Below are 16331 nucleotides of genomic sequence, written 5' to 3'. Positions count from 1 at the left end.
GGTGCACACCCAGGCTGCTATCTAGAACAAGCACGCTCTTCACATTTTCATGGCAGCGTGTCCCAAGCTAAAACCCGGAAGCAGAGTGTGATACAATCAGTGAAATCCTCACCTTTCCCTGGCTGCTATCTGCAAGCTCTCCTCTCCCTTGGGCTTTGATGTTCCTTCCTGTGTTCTCTAAATTCCCTCCCCCCTCACTCATTCAAAGTTCATGTCAGCGTCTCCTCCAGCTGATGGGGGAGGGGGGATTGTCACTGAAAACTTCTATGAACACAGGTAATCTCTCTACACACAGCACTGTGTTGTATCAGAAGAGGAGACATGATAAAGATCATAGTGACCTGTGCCGGTGTCTGTTCTCTTAAATGAACACAGTGCTATGTGTATAGAAGACAGCTCCCCCACATCTAAAGTGACCCCGATATGTCCCCAGAGTCTCCTTTATTGTACATACAAATCATCCCTCTGTCACTCATGTCATCCCCCCACCATGGCACTGTACAACATGTAATGACACTGTACGGCATGTGATGGTACTGTACAACATGTAATGACACTGTACGGCATGTGATGGCACTGTACGGCATGTGATCCTGTAATACTCTATTTACAATGAAGGGAACATTATTGCTATAGGGGTACTAGGTAATACACCAATTATAGAGGAGCAAAGCTCTGTCCATGTCTGAGGAGCTCTGGGCTTCATTATGAAAATACAAGTATATGTGAATGGAAGGTTTCATTGTCTCATATAAAATTCCAGATAGTCAATTAAAGGGTTCATTCACAATGTTAGCTCTGATTTTATTTCATTATACTATACCAGTAATGCATGGAATGCTTGTGTGCTGTCACATCCATATGTGTATTCTGCTTTACAAATATATTGTTTTCACTCTGGTAGATAGTGCTGTGTATGTAAATCTCCTCTGCATATTACTATCAGTGACTTCTCTTACCTTAGTCACTTACTGAAGTGCTCTTATCTCTGCCAACTCTTCTGACCATTGAAACATGCTGCGAGGGAGAAGGGAGGAGAGAGAAGGGAGGAGAGAGAAGGGAGGGGGGAAGATGGAGCAGCTACACTCTATGAAGTCTCAGGAATGAGCAGAGAGCAGAGAGAGGACATCAATCAAGCAAGATGACAGGAAAGTGGGTGGATCTAGACTCCAGAGCCAGACCATTGTCGGTATTGCACTGTATAAAAGTCTGTAGACCCTCCCACAGGTATTTAGCTCGATTTTAACAGAACGGGGACACTTCTGAGAGGGCTGGAAAGATTTATAGATATGAGCAGCTCACATAGAATAGATGCAAGCAAAAAATCCAAACCCATACTTCTCTTTTAATTTTAAACACATCAATTTTATATACATTGTTCTTAAAATTAATCAATTTTTAAACAATTCATCATTATTTTATTTTATTAATATTAGATATATTAGATAATAGTTTTTATCTTCTTTTATATATGCATATATTCATTACTAGTTACGATTTTACTTATTATTTGCTGTAACATCTTTTACATAACCATTTGTCTACCAGTAAGTACGGCCCCCAACGTCTGTATTAAGGTTTCCATGGTTACTGATCCGCTCTTTAAGCCTGATAGCATGCTGGTATATGAGCATGCCTGATAGCATGCTCGTATATTCAAACATGGCCCCCAGCAGAGCCTGAGGAAGGAGCATGCATGCTCCAAACCCGCGCACCGCCCACTGACCCTGAACCCGGAAGTGACATCATCCAAGTGTCTCCGTGCACCACTGTTTTCCATCCAAGCTTTCCGGAAGCGCTGGGAGCCACTAGTGAGGCCGGATCGCACACAGCCACAAGCCGGTTATAGCAAGCCATCTACATCACCCTGGGACAGAGCGGATGCTTCATATATAATGCTGGATTATTTTGCTTGTTTGTTAGTGTTATCTATATTCTTTATCCACTAAAGTACCTAACTTGCTACACTTAGAGGGTCCCCTTTTGCACTTGTGGATGCAGCTGATGTAGAGGGGCCAGCTGAAGAATTCTGGCCTGCTGAGGTCATGGAAGGGGTTAGTGTGTGAAGGTGACCTTCCAGCTGGAGAGCGGTGTGAGAGTGATGATCATTTGACATAGAGCCTCCAAAGGAGAAGCACCTGTCTCAGTCTCTGACATGATGGCTGGTTGATACTATCATATACCTGGTGTTGGAGACCAGTGGTGAGAGGACTTCCCTTGTAGGTAAGCTCCAGGCACCCCTGAAGGTGATAACATGGGGTGTCAGGCTCAAAGAAACATGTGTAGCCTGTTGGAACTTTGCAAAGATGTTTTCACTGGAGTGCTGTTAGATGAGACATCCAGGTATTTAGCTGAGGCAGTGGCTGCAGACAGGTGTTGCCCATGGTAGGTAGTAGGTCAAGGCAGAGCAGGAGTCAGGTACCGAATGTGGATATAGGTAAGTGTAGTCAGGAGTATAGCCAGAGTCTATACAGAAGAGCAGCAAGAGCAGATCCATAAAGCAAGCCGGGGTCAAACCAGGAGATAGGCAAAAGGCAGGTCCAGGGACAAGCTGAGTAGGTAACAGGAATCCACAGATGCAAAGTTTCACAGGACAAACACAATGGAGAGCTGAAGATCAACCAGTGATTGCATAGGGCAGCTGGTTCAATTATAAAGACGGTTTGGAGCCAATCCAGGCTGAGAGCATGCATTGCCGTGCACAGCCGTGCATGTCCTTGCGTATCTATTATGCGGCGGCGCACATTCTTGCGGCCATGTTATATACTGAAAGGATTGCCATGTCTTCGTGAGCACATGCTGCGGACAGTATCCTGACACCTGGCTGGTATAGTATTATAATGCTTGTAATAGTACAGTATTAAATTAATAGTAATGCCAGCTAAAGAGCCAGACCAGTTTCTCAGAAGGCTCAGTGAGTTCCGTAGGTAGTAGCTGGGGTTGGGATCAATTCATGGACAGCTGCTGCTGTTACTGTGGGACTTGCCTGGGAGAGAAAGGAGAATGCCTTTGGGGGGATGAGGGGGATATTTATTCCCCCAATCCCCCCTCCCTTAACTACACTCCTGATTAGATCTAATAGTAAGACAGTAAAAATGTAGCCAATACCTTCTGGGTGGCTAACTGAATATAATTTGATGTGCAAGCTTTCAAAGACATGCATATAGGGTTGTATTTATCAATGTTTTTACCCAAAAGTCAACAACTTTCATCCAAGATTCACAATTTTTTTTTTAAACTAAATCTTATGTGAAAAAAATGTGTGAATCTTGGGTGAAAACAATTTTAAATGGACAACTTACTTTACTTCTTCAGGCATGGTTACCAGATCTAATGGGTGACCCCCATCCTACTCTATTATTAGTGAAGTCTAGGTGTACCAATATTTAGGTTGTCTATGCCAAACCACCTACAAGACCATGAGGCACAGTAAGCCTGTGCTTAAAGGTAGCAAAGGCAAAGAGGCGGATTTTCCCTGTATTGGCGGCACAATATTTTTAGCAGTAATAACGCAGTAATTTTATATAACGTTATTTATACACTGTCACAATAATTAAAGCCAGATTACTAAAACAAGGAAATGCTACTTGTAAAAGAGGTGATTCTAGCCAAAGAGTTGCTTTGAGTGTCAATAGTTGTGTGTCTGCAGGCTCCATTGATAGAACTTTGGCCATGCCCACCAATGATGGAGTTTGTTGTATGAAAAGGCTAAGCAGGGATGGCCAAGCCTAATAAGACTTAGAGGGTAGTGGATGGGTTGGGAAATGTTAAAGGATAAGTTCACCTTTTATCAAAAATTAATATATGCAAGTTTTTTTGTAGGTAAAAAAACATGCATTTATTATTTATTTGTTTCTGGAGCTGCTAAAGCATTGTACCAGCGAGTGTATCTGTGTGCCCATACATCATACGGGTAAGCAGATACAATCTGACAGGAAGACTCAATGAACTACCACAGCGCTCCACAGTGCTGTGGTAGTTCATTGAAAACAACAAGCCGACAGCCACAACGTTTTTCTCCAAATTGTGACAGCTAGCCAGGGGGGGGCGGGGACAGGGGGGGCGGCTGGAAGGGAGAAGATCCCGCTAGCTGTCAGAGCCGGGGTGAAGGCGTGAAGGGGGGGAGAAGGGGACCGGTCCGTTCATAACATGTTACACCCTGAATATGGGTGTAACGTGTAACATGTTATGAAAGGTTAACTTATCCTTTAAATATACAATGAAGCCTAAGTACAACCAAAATAAAAACATAAAAATTAGCGGTCTTCTTGTCAAGAAAACCCAACCATGCCTAAAATTACACTCTGAATTACCTTCTATTGCAAAGGGTTTCCCCACAGTCAGCAGTTTGCAGTCTGAATCTATGGATACCTCGTAATCCAGCAAAGCTTTATCCATGATAAAAGCATTAAGGATCGGGGGGTCTGTTCTGAAATAACAATACCAAATTTCATTTTTATTCTGATGATATTTAGTTTATTTTGCTTAATACATTTTATCTACAGTATAGCTTTACTTTAATTTCTCTACATTTTAATACCTCTCACTTGTGTGTGAAAAGCTTTTAATTCTAAAATGAATCCACTGCCACAGATACTAACATTTTACATTTTTTGTCTAAAACACATTGGTGTGGTATATGATTTTTCTTTTAGCCAAAACACCTTTCTTCAATTTTTCAAATTGTGTAAGTAATGGCAATCATCTAACACTGCTATAGTGTTTCATGTTCATATTCGATTTATGGTGCATGAAGAGTTCTAAAAAAAAAAGTCTTAAAGTAAGTATGTCATGAGACAGGTATGGGCTCTGCCATTGCAGTCCTCCTTCCTAAAATGCTAGATACCTGGCTGAGACTGAGTTTGGTATATTCCAATCACAGTTCCAGAACAAACATCTTAACAATGAGCGTTAGAACTACTTATCTCTGTACTACTTCTGGGTTATTGACTCAGACAGCATTGATGTCACAGCATCGGAAATGCATCCATGGAGCTAGAATTAATAAGGGAGAGTTTATTAATGGCAGCTTCTATTAATCCTTAAAAACCCCTTACTTCCATATTATGAATACCCCACCCCCCCCTGCTATAATTTCTCGCATTTTTCTCTGTTCATGTTGGGGATTTGGGTGGTTCCACCCACCTTTGTATGTCCAAACATCTCTGGTTGCATTCTCTATAATTTAAAATTGACAGAATTTCAACATGGAAAGCAGCTCCTCCTCATTATAGTAACAGTAGTTATATAAACCCAGGAAAGCACCGAGCTCTCCCCATTTCTATTCCACTCTCCATTGTATGCCAAAAATGTAAATATCGGTTTTAAGTGATATGACCCTTTATATTGCAAATTGCAGTAATTAATAGCAATCAGCTGGAATTTATTGTTCACTGATCTTACCAAAATGAATAGAAATTTCATGCATCAACGCTGTTGTTTAGCTTTTTTGCAGAAGCCTAAATGTCAACCTCAAAACTGCAAGTGCTTTTTATAATGTAACGTAGCTTTGTTAAAAAAAAAGCAACAAAATCACAGTGTTTATTATTGCCATCCAAGCTATTTTTAAACTCAAAGTTTCCATGATTTTCTATAACTTTCAAAGTCAAGTTCGGATTTGTGCTGCTTAAAATCCTATTTCCCTGCTCTTATACCTAGCTCATTTTTTCTGTCCAATGACCATGCACAGAACTTGAGACCAAATTAAATAGGGCTGTAGTAAGGTTCTGTGGGGATTTAAAAAAGAAACTGATGGTTGGGTTACATGATAGTATTTCTTTTTTATCAGTCTGTGATATATCAGCCCTAATCTCAGGCAGGAGACTGATCAACTTCAGTGGGGCCCTTCAGTAGTTAACTGAACACATACCTAGCTACTAGAGGTAAAGCTGCACCATTATAACTACTTAAGTATAGATAGATAATTACAAAAGCTAATTTTTAACCTGTTGTCTTAGAATGTGTAATTCCCAATACCTGTCATATCTGATTTTATGCGGGTATCTAGACAGTGCCATGCCTTTTATTTAAAACATTGACTACATTTTTTTAGTACTAAAAAGGGTTTCTATTTTATGGCCTGTGTTGGTTCATGTTTGGCTTATCAAGAACACAATTCATGCAACTTGCCAAGGTTGATGACTGGATACTCCTTTCTATAGATGCTGTAATTGATTACACCCTGATGTTACAATAAGAGTGATATAGTCATTGGCAGTGAAATTAATATGTTATTTAAACTGCCTCATATGCTTGGTTTGGTTTACCATAGATAGGCCATGTACCCTGCATGGTCATCTGCTGTTATTCCACACAAAGCCAAGACTGGTGCATTGTGCATTTTGATATTAGTGTCCTGTTGGTGATATTACTTGTTGTGCTATGGACTGGTGATTGGCTATTATGGCCTTCCTAATCCACGTCTCTCATGTAAATTTATCACGCATCTGCTTGCTAAACAGAAGATGTTTTTGGAGAAGTTTTTTATGCTATGGTCTATTCATTATACACATATAAACCTGCCAACTTTAAAGACTCTAAAAATGTATGACCTTGACTAAACACATCTTCTGGTTTGGTAGTCTGGTTAGATTTTAACACTATTCTGGCTAATCAATTCACATACAAATCACATGTAGAAATTTAACTAATGTCTATTTTATATTAATGTAGTTCTTCTCTACAACAGTAAGTTTGGGCACAGTCCTGCTGCATGGGCAGAGGGTTTCTATATTTCTTGCCACTGAGCGTAGCTGTAGATCTCGAATTCTCATTCTGTATGATTTTGAAGTTAATGTACGCAAAACATAATGAGTTTATAAATTGAATGCTACAGTAAGTGCTCCATTTGGAGAAAGTAAGAGTAAAGTTAGAGGAAAGTAAGTGCTTCATTTGGAGAACATTACATACAGTATCTCACAAAAGTGAGTACACCCCCCACATTTTTGTAAATATTTTATTATAGCTTTTCATGTGACAACACCAAAGAAAGGATACTTGGCTACAATGTAAAGTAGTGAGTGTACAGCTTGTATAACAGTGAATATTTGCTGTCCCCTCAAAATAACTCAAAGAGACCTTGCGCTCCGCTACCTTCCATTTGAGGATGCCCCACAGATGCTCAATAGGGTTTAGGCCTGGAGGCATGCTTGGCCAGTTCATCACCTTTACCCTCAGCTTCTTTAGCAAGGCAGTGGTCGTCTTGGAGGTGTGTATGGGGTTGTTCTCATGTTGGAATACTGCCCTGCGGCCCAGTCTCCGAAGGGAGGGGATCATGCTCTGCTTCAGTATGTCACAGTACATGTTGGCATTCATGGATCCCTCAATGAACTGTAGCTCCCCAGTGCTGGCAGCACTCATGCAGCCCCAGACCATGACACTCCCACCACCATGCTTGACTGTAGACACATTTGTCTTTGTACTCCTCACCTGGTTGCCGCCACACACGCTTGACACCATCTGAACCAAATAAGTTTATCTTGGTCTCATCAGATCACAGGACATGGTTCCAGTAATCCATGTCCTTAGTCTGATTGTCTTCAGCAAACTGCGGGCTTTCTTGTGCATCATCTTTAGAAGAGACTTCCTTCTGGGACGACAGCCATCTCTGGATATGAGGCTGAGCACGCGCACTCAACTCCTTTGGTCGACCATGGCGGGAACTGTTCTGAGTGGAACCTGTCCTGTTAAACCACTGTATGGTCTTGGCCACCATGCTGCAGCTCAGTTTCAGGGTCTTGGCAATCTTCTTATAGTCTAGGCCATCTTTATGTAGAGCAACATTTCTTTTTTTCAGATCCTCAGAGAGTTCTTTGCCATGAGGTTCCATGTTGAACTTCCAGTGACCAGTATGAGAGAGTGAGAGTGATAACACTAATGAGTCACATGACACCGGGGAGGGAAAATGGTTAATTGGGCCCAATTTGGACATTTTCACTTAGGGGTGTACTCACTTTTGTTTAGTTTAGACATTAATGGCTTTATGTTGAGTTATTTTAAGGGGACAGCAAATTTACACTGTTATACAAGCTGTACACTCACTAATTTACATTGTAGCAAAGTGTAATTTTTTCAGTGTTGTCACATGAAAAGATAGAATAAAATATTTACAAAAATGTGAGGGGTGTACTAACTTTTGTGAGATACTGTAACATTGGTACTGATCATTAGCCTTCTAAGTCCCTGATACTTTTACCGTTTAGTTAGTTAAACATGGATACCCCCACATTATATTATATTGTCTAACAGTTGTGCCCACCCTGTCATTGAAATGCCTCCTCACTTTAACATTTGGACTCCATCTGAAGTGGATGGAACGCTGAACCTTCGCATGTAACCGTGCATTTCAGGAAAACTTTTTTTGATGTATTGCTCTGCGCTGCTTTCCCACACTGTTCCAAAACGGAAACCCTGAGAAGGATGATGAAGCTGAAAGGAAAGAAATATAATTGTCATGCAAAGTCTGATTAAACATTCCTTAAAATTATCCTCCACATATTTTGTCTAATGGTTTTACAAGATAAATTTTCAGTCAAGTGCAATTCATTTTTTACATTATATCATAAGACTGCAGATTACCTCATTTTTAAAACAAAGATGATACCCAGACCAAACCTCTGCTGCAAGAGCAATTAAAGTCACTGTTGGACATTAATAATGTGATATTAATATATAGCAAAGCTTGTTTACCAGTGACCTAATTAAATTGAGCCAAAAATCCAGCAAACCTGTCAGTAACTCTATAATACTAAATAGGCTGTAGCACAAACATGCAGGCAACTAGCAGTGCTTACACATGTTTTATGATGTCTTCTAGAGTACCCCAGTACATGAATAGTTAAGTGTGGTAATATGCAAATGTCAACACTTTCTGGTAACTTTAAGAGCGTGCCTGCCTACCCATCTACTGCACCATCTTACACTAAGGCCATCCATTAAGGTCCACTAGAAAGTCACAGGAGACAGGATGAGGCAGGCCAATGTCACACTACCAAATAATATTTAAAATGATATTAAAGTCTATATTTTTTTTACCCAAATGAAAAAAGAGGTTTATACTTACCTGCTGTGTGCAAGGATATTGGACCTCCTCTGCTGGAGTCCCCTGCCGGCACTGTCCGCTCCTTCTGCCCTGAGTGTGCCCCCATAGCAAGCCATCTCAGGGGGAAGTTTTAGCACAAATCTTCACCATTGGAGGACAGGCAGGCTCCCGGGCTGGGCTGTTTCATTCATAGACACACACAGCGTGGCTTTGCCACACCCCCCTATCCCTCCTCACTGGATTTGATTGACAGCAGAAGAAGCCAATAGCTCCCATTACTGTCAATCTGTCTTGTGATAGCAGACAGAGAGAACAGTGCTGCTGCAGACGGACACAGTGCTGGATTAATGTAGGACTCAGGTAAGTATTTGGAGGGGAGGAACAAACAGTTAGTGAAAAGTTTTTTTACCTTAATGTAGCTAATGCATTAAGATAAAAAAAAACAAAAAAACTTTTTTTTACTTTAGAACCACTTTAAATGTTTATTTCAAAGTTTAATTTGTACTTATACTGTATATGTACCTGGGGGCAGTCATATTGCTCATTGCATACTCCCTACTTTGTAGTGCTACACATGGAACTGTACAACCCCACAAACAACCACCCCAATTCCACTGCCCCTTGTCCTCAGCAGGGGTTGTGCTTTGTTGCTCCTTCCCACAATGTAAATCAAAGAGTAAGACAACTCAATGAAAACAATGTACTCTCTGTGCAAGAGATATATTCACAATTGCAAAAAGCTTGAATTAGCCTAGGGCAGGCCATAGATTATGCAGTTTTCTTTCCTTCCACCAAAAATGGAACTGTGTTGATGGGGAAAACCCTCTCACAATGCTATTGTGTTCTGTTGGGCGGGAGCCTTCCCTGCCTGCAGAACACAATGATTAGTGTTAATGGCTATAGTACTAATTGCTCTAGAAAACCCTGACAGGCTGGTTTTACAACTAGGGTGCTCATACATGGATCGAAATTCATCAGGTACCTGCTGAATTGGCCAAATTGCGATCCATGTATGGCCGGCTTAATTCAAATACAGTTATCTCTCTATATTTGATATAATAGCAAGGGAACAGTAGAACCATTAAAGTCATGTTAATGCCATGTACACACGACCGGACTTTACGGCATACTTGGTTCGGCGGACCGGAGTCCGTTGGACAATTCGATCGTGTGTGGGCTCCAGTGGACTTTTTTTCCCCAAAGGTTTGACTGACCTAGAAATGAAACATGTTTCAAATCTTTTCGATGGACTCGAGTCCGGTCGAAAAGTCCGCTCGTCTGTATGCTAGTCCGACAGACAAAAGCCGACGCTAGGGCAGCTATTGGCTACTGGCTATGAACTTCTTTGTTTTAGTCCGGTCGTACGTCATCACGTACAAATCCGTCGGACTTTGGTTGATCGTGTGTAGGCAAGATTCAGAAAGTCCGTCGTAATGTCCGTCGAAAAGTCCGCAGGACAAAGTCTGCCGTTAAGTCCGCTCGTGTGTACGCGGCATAAGGTGGTAAAAAAGGAATCACCTCTAAAGTGCCGTGATATACAGCATTAATTTCTTATAACTAAAGGAAAATAATAATAATAAGAAAACAGAAAAGTTAGCAATGAAAAATGTAATAGTGACAAAAATTATTTAAAGGGTAACTCTACTTTTGTGTGGAAAAAAAAATAGCAAATAAAGAAAAAATAATATAGCTTATACAATTACGACACAAATCATATTGTAATTGAATGTTATTAAAAATTACCTTTCATTTTCAAACTGCAGCTCTGTAATTTTCTGAAAATACAAATGCAATATGACTACCTGGAGGTGTTCTGTACACAGAATGTGTACAGAACGCCCCCACAGAAACATAATTTCCTGCTTGTGTGATTGGCTTACTGATTTTCCCAGAAGTCTGCACTAAGACACAAGTCTGATTTCAGGCACCCCCTGCAACAAAAATGTAATTTTTGGTGAGATACTCCCAATAGGAAATCACGTCTAAAGGATGCAGGCCCAGTAGCTTTCCTCATTAGTGTCATTAGTGCCCTGCAGGTGCTACAGCTGATTGGTAATTATGAAACCACTCCCATTAGACTAACTTTCCCAGATGGACACAGACAAACACACACAGATTTCTTTAGAATAACAAAAAGGTAGGAATCTGCAATGCTTGTTAAAATCCTGGCAATGCACATAGATCACCCAGGGGAGAATGTTTTTTTTCTCAACAAAAGTGGAGTTACGCTTTAAAGTGTATACTGCAATAATATTTCCAAGTACGTACTCATTAGAAATTGCTATACTTTCCATTAAAGCTAAGGGAAAAGCCATCACTTTTAGATGGCCTTTCTTGTTACTAAAAGAAAAAAAAAAAAAGAGGAGTCTGCTTGCCAGGCATAATGTTCGGTTTCTTGTAAGAGGATTTAATTTTGTTTAATGTATTGGAGGTTCAGTGTTGTCTTGCAGTGTCAGCTACTCTACAGCTCTACTTTCACAGACATTTTGCATAGAGTCCTTAACAACTCCCATTGCCAGAACACTCACATATGTACCTGGCCAGAATTGGTGCCACTGGAACATGGCTTTTGCTCCAGTACCCAGAGCTGATTTTGCACATGCAGCTGAAGGTGGATCTGGTGTGGCTTACACCTATCCTATCAGTTGGAAGGTGGCCACAGTGAAGTTGGGGCATGAGCATTTTCCAGCCTGCATATCCTTTGCCCCTGATTGTTAGGCACAAGTCAATGTGACTTTGCAGAAGACACAATGTTCAGTAGAACAATCAACAGAGGGAGAGCAGGCTTAAAGTATACTGTATATGAATCCTCACCTTCTAAAACAGCCCATTCAGTTTAAAATAGAAATTAATAGCAAAACATTTGTTATATGTATATATACAATATATATTAGAAATAGCTTTTTGTTTATTAGTGAGCACATAATCTCTGTTCTCAGCTGCATAAGGGGCTTAGAGGGGTGGGAGTGGAGATCCAGCAGTACATTCATCTTCCCAGTAAATGGTTGTGTAGGGGGGCGTGTCTGCCTGTCCTCTAGTGGTCAAGATTCGTGCTGACTGTGCTCCCAGCACAGCCAGAAAACTGACTATGTTGAGATGAACATTCTCTCATACCTAGCATGGTCAGTTTGAAATAGGAAAGCAAGGGGACTGCCAGGAACACCAGGAATTGCAGATCAAAGGAAGAAATACAAAAAGAACAGGCTACATTTTAACACAAGTACATAGTACAACAGGCACATTTCAGGAAGATGGGGCAACATATATTCTTTAAGGGGCATTTCAAATCGACAGAGACACTCAATCACACAGATGCATATGGTGCAAAACATTCACAGATGGTGTGACCAGTCACATATGGTTCATAGGGACCTTTATGGTATAGCATAGAATTAAAGTGATTCTAAAGTCATTCATTTAAAAAAAAATAACAAACATGTTATACTTACCTGCTCTGTGCAATGGTTTTGCACACAGCAGCCTTGACCCTCTTTTTGTTGGGTCCCCCCCGCCAGCAGTCCTGACTCCTCCCCCCTGTCAAGTGCTCCCAATAGCAAGCCTCTTACTATGGGGTCACATGAGCAGGCTCGCTCCCAAGCTGCACTTCTGTTAATGGACATTGTGCATTTACACATCTAATGTGACTCGGCTCCACCCCCAGCTCTCTCGTCATTGGCTCACTGGCTGTGATTGACTCCTACTGCTGTGGGAGCCAATGAAGAGAGAGAGACGTGGGAGAGCCCCTGCTCTCATTCACATCGCTGTATCAAGATAGGGTTCAGGTAAGTATAAGTGGAGATGGTCAATGGATGGAGCAGTCTACTATCAGGGGGCCAATTATGAATACATAAAATGCAGCAGTACTGTTGGCAATAATGTATTAATGCAATAGTCAATGGATGGAGCAGTCTCCTCTCTGGGGGCACTCATGAATACATGCAATGGAGCAATCTACTGGGGGAAATTATGAATACATGCAATGGTCAATGGATGGAATAGTCGATTCTCTGGGGTCAATTATGAATACATGCAATGGAGCAGTCTACTGGGGGCAATAACGAATGAATGCAATGGAACAGTCTACTCTTTGGGGACAAATTGTAATATGAATGAATGCAATGGAGCAGTTTCTGGGGCCATGGCTATTTAATCCATCATCCAAAAATGGAAAGAGTATGGCACAATTGAAAACCTACCAAGACTGGTAACTCTGGAGGAGCTGCAGAGATCCACAGCTCAGGTGAGAGAATCTGTTCTCAGGGCAACTATTAGTCATGCACTCCACAAATCTGGCCTTTATGAGTGGCAAGAAGAAAACCATTGTTGAAAGAAAGCCATAAGAAGTCCCATTTGCTGTTTGCAGGAAGCCATGTGGGGGACACAGCAAACAGACTGGGAGACTGGGGAAGAGGTTCACCTTCCAGCAGGGCAACGACCCTAAACATACAGCCAGAACTACAATCGAATATTTTCAACCATGGGTCTCAAACTGGCGGCCCTCCAGCTGTTGCAAAACTACAGGTCCCATGAGGCATTGCACACCTGACAGTTATAAGCATGACTCCCACAGGCAGAGGCATGATGGGACTTTTTGCAACAGCTGGAGGGCCGCCACTTTGAGACCCCTGGTTCAGATCAAAGCATATTCATGTGTAAGAATGGCCCAGTCAAAGTCCAGACCTAAATCCAATTTAGAATTTGTGGCAAGACTTGAAAACTGCTGTTCACAGATGCTCCCCATCCAATCTGACAGAGCTTGGGCTCTTTTGCAAAGAAGAATGAGCAAAAATACCACTCTCTAGATGTGCAAAGCTGGTAGAGACATCCCCAAAAAGACTTGCAGCTGTAATTGCAGGGAAAGATGTTTCTACAAAGTATTGACTCAGGGGGGCTGAATACAAATGCACGCCACACTTTTTCACATATTTATTTGTAAAAAATTTTGAAAACCATTTATCAGTTACCTTCCACTTCACAATTATGTGCCACTTTGTGTTGGTCTCAAAATCTTAATAAAATACAGTTACGTTTTTGGTTGTAACATGACAAAATGTGGAAAATTTCAAGGGTATGAATACTTTTCAAGGCACTGATTCACGTTCAGTTTTTCTCCTTCTCCCTGTTTGTTTCTCCTGGACTCACAATAACGTCACTGCTATTGGCTAGCCTGTTTCACCACTGCCGTCAGCGCATTGCCTGCTACCTGCTTTCCTCCTTGGATCAAGTGAACTGCACCAAACATAAGGTCAGCTGTTTGCCTACAAGCAAAAGCACCGCCTGCCTGCTGCAACTCCTGAAGCAATCCCTTTGGCTTTATTAAACAAAGATATTACGTAAAACTGTTGAACAAATTTGAATAGATATACATATCACAAAATCTCAAGATACGCTAACAAAATTGGTAATCAACAAACATCATTTATTCTATTGATGTACACCATATAATTAAATAACCTTCTTCAAATAAATCAATAAAAGGAGCATTCCATAAAAGTCCACATCAGTGAAAAAATGATCTTCTTAAGTGCTCCCTGAATTAGGGAATATCCATCACCAATAGTAAAAAGCATCCTTGTGCAAAACCAATAGTAAATAGCATCCTTGTAGAAAAATTGAATGCTTACCCGCTACACATGACCTTCTATCTCTAGAAAGGACATAAGGTCTCAGAACAAAATCATCCAATTATAGGTCAGCAGGAATGGCTCCAAACGTCCTTCCCAAGGGCCAAGGAATTTTATGGTAGTCCTCCGCCAGACGTCCTCTCATTGTATTTTATAAAAGGATATAAAACCAAAGTGCTCCAATAGCGTAAAACCCTCTCACTAATAATAGCGCCAAACAATGATAATCCTCGCTGGCAGTATACAAACACCTGCACTTCCAGGATTACGAGAACACAATGACATCTGCACACTACGCCTTCCTATGCATTTTGTCACACATAATGTCATCCAGGGCACGGGTAACATGCTGCGCCATTGCTGTTTATATCCACAAAGCGTGACCAAGCCTTTATTTGAGTTGTGGGGCAGCCACCCAAATTTAAACAACCAAGCCTCGATCTGGATAGTATTATTAAAGTCTGTTTTAGATGTCCAGATCTCAATGTCGATTCTGTTACACTCTAAAACCCCGTACACACGGTTGGACTTTGTTCGGACATTCCGACAACAAAATCCTAGGATTTTTTCCAACAAATGTTGGCTCAAACTTGTCTTGCATATACACGGTCACACAAAGTTGTCGGAAAATCCGATCGTTCTAAATGCGGTGACGTAAAACACGTACGTTGGGACTATAAACGGGGCAGTGGCCAATAGATTTCATCTCTTTATTTATTCTGAGCATGCGTGGCACTTTGTCCGTCGGATTTGTGTACACACCATCAGAATTTCCGACAATGGATTTTGTTGTCAGAAAATTTTATATCCTGCTCTCAAACTTTGTGTGTCGGAAAATCCGATGGAAAATGTGTGATGGAGCCTACACACGGTCGGAATTTCCGACAACAAGGTCCTATCACACATTTTCCGTCGGAAAATCCGACCGCGTGTACGGGGCATAAGGGGTATAAGAATATTATCCAAAGCACTCCAGTGAACACTCAAGGTATTAATGAATAAAAGGATAACATTAGGCACTTTAAGATCCCAGGACATCACAGGCCATCTAGTGGACAATTACATTAGCAGTTTTTGTACCTAAATGAAGAATTTAAATGCAACTCAAAAAGTAAAAAGTCACTGAATGTAGAAAAATTACTATTCATTACAAAATTCAAGCATAATTATACAAAAAAAGTATCAAATCTTTATAAAATTTATAACCCAAACCAGTTAACATTATTAAAAAATCAACAATGTAAATGTAGCGCTACCCCCGCAGGAGCCTCTGGTGAATGAAATATCTTCCACCCTGCACAGCCAGGCACACAGAATTTTCCACAGCACTCTGGAGTCAAGAAACAGTCCTTGCAGCTTTGTTTTAGTATTTTATTAGGGGTATTAAACTTGGATAGGGTATTACGGGATGTACACTTGATCAAAGTAGTAGAACTCCTCAGGGACACAACTATTGTATATACAGTCCTTTTTTACACTTCACCTTCTACCTCAAGCACAATTTTGCTTGTAGAACTACATCTCCCAGGACCAGCTGGCACTGTATGGATAGTCTGACAAGAGCGCAATCAGACCAATAGCAAATGCCCTTTGGTAGTGTAGAAAAAAGTGCTAGTGCCTAGCTGTCCTCCACTTTGTGGCTACTGATACCAGCACCACCACTTCAG

At 41.1% G+C, this 16331-nt stretch overlaps 1 protein-coding gene across 1 annotated transcript in view; it reads right to left on the bottom strand.

The window, feature by feature from the left end:
* Positions 1 to 16331, bottom strand: part of GRIN3B (glutamate ionotropic receptor NMDA type subunit 3B) — a 204889-nt gene that overhangs the window by 83286 nt on the left and 105272 nt on the right. Inside the window, exons 4-5 of the mRNA XM_073594110.1 lie at positions 8282 to 8427; positions 4314 to 4429 (exon numbers count right to left, since the gene is read on the bottom strand). Of these exons, the coding sequence (XP_073450211.1) occupies positions 4314 to 4429; positions 8282 to 8427 (262 nt within the window). The remainder of the gene's footprint in view (positions 1 to 4313; positions 4430 to 8281; positions 8428 to 16331) is intronic.

This window comes from Aquarana catesbeiana, linkage group LG01 (assembly GCF_042186555.1).
Source record: "Aquarana catesbeiana isolate 2022-GZ linkage group LG01, ASM4218655v1, whole genome shotgun sequence".
NCBI lineage: Eukaryota > Metazoa > Chordata > Amphibia > Anura > Ranidae > Aquarana > Aquarana catesbeiana.
The sequence above is the reverse complement of the archived record's forward strand: the minus strand, read 5'-3'. Positions and strand labels throughout refer to the sequence as shown.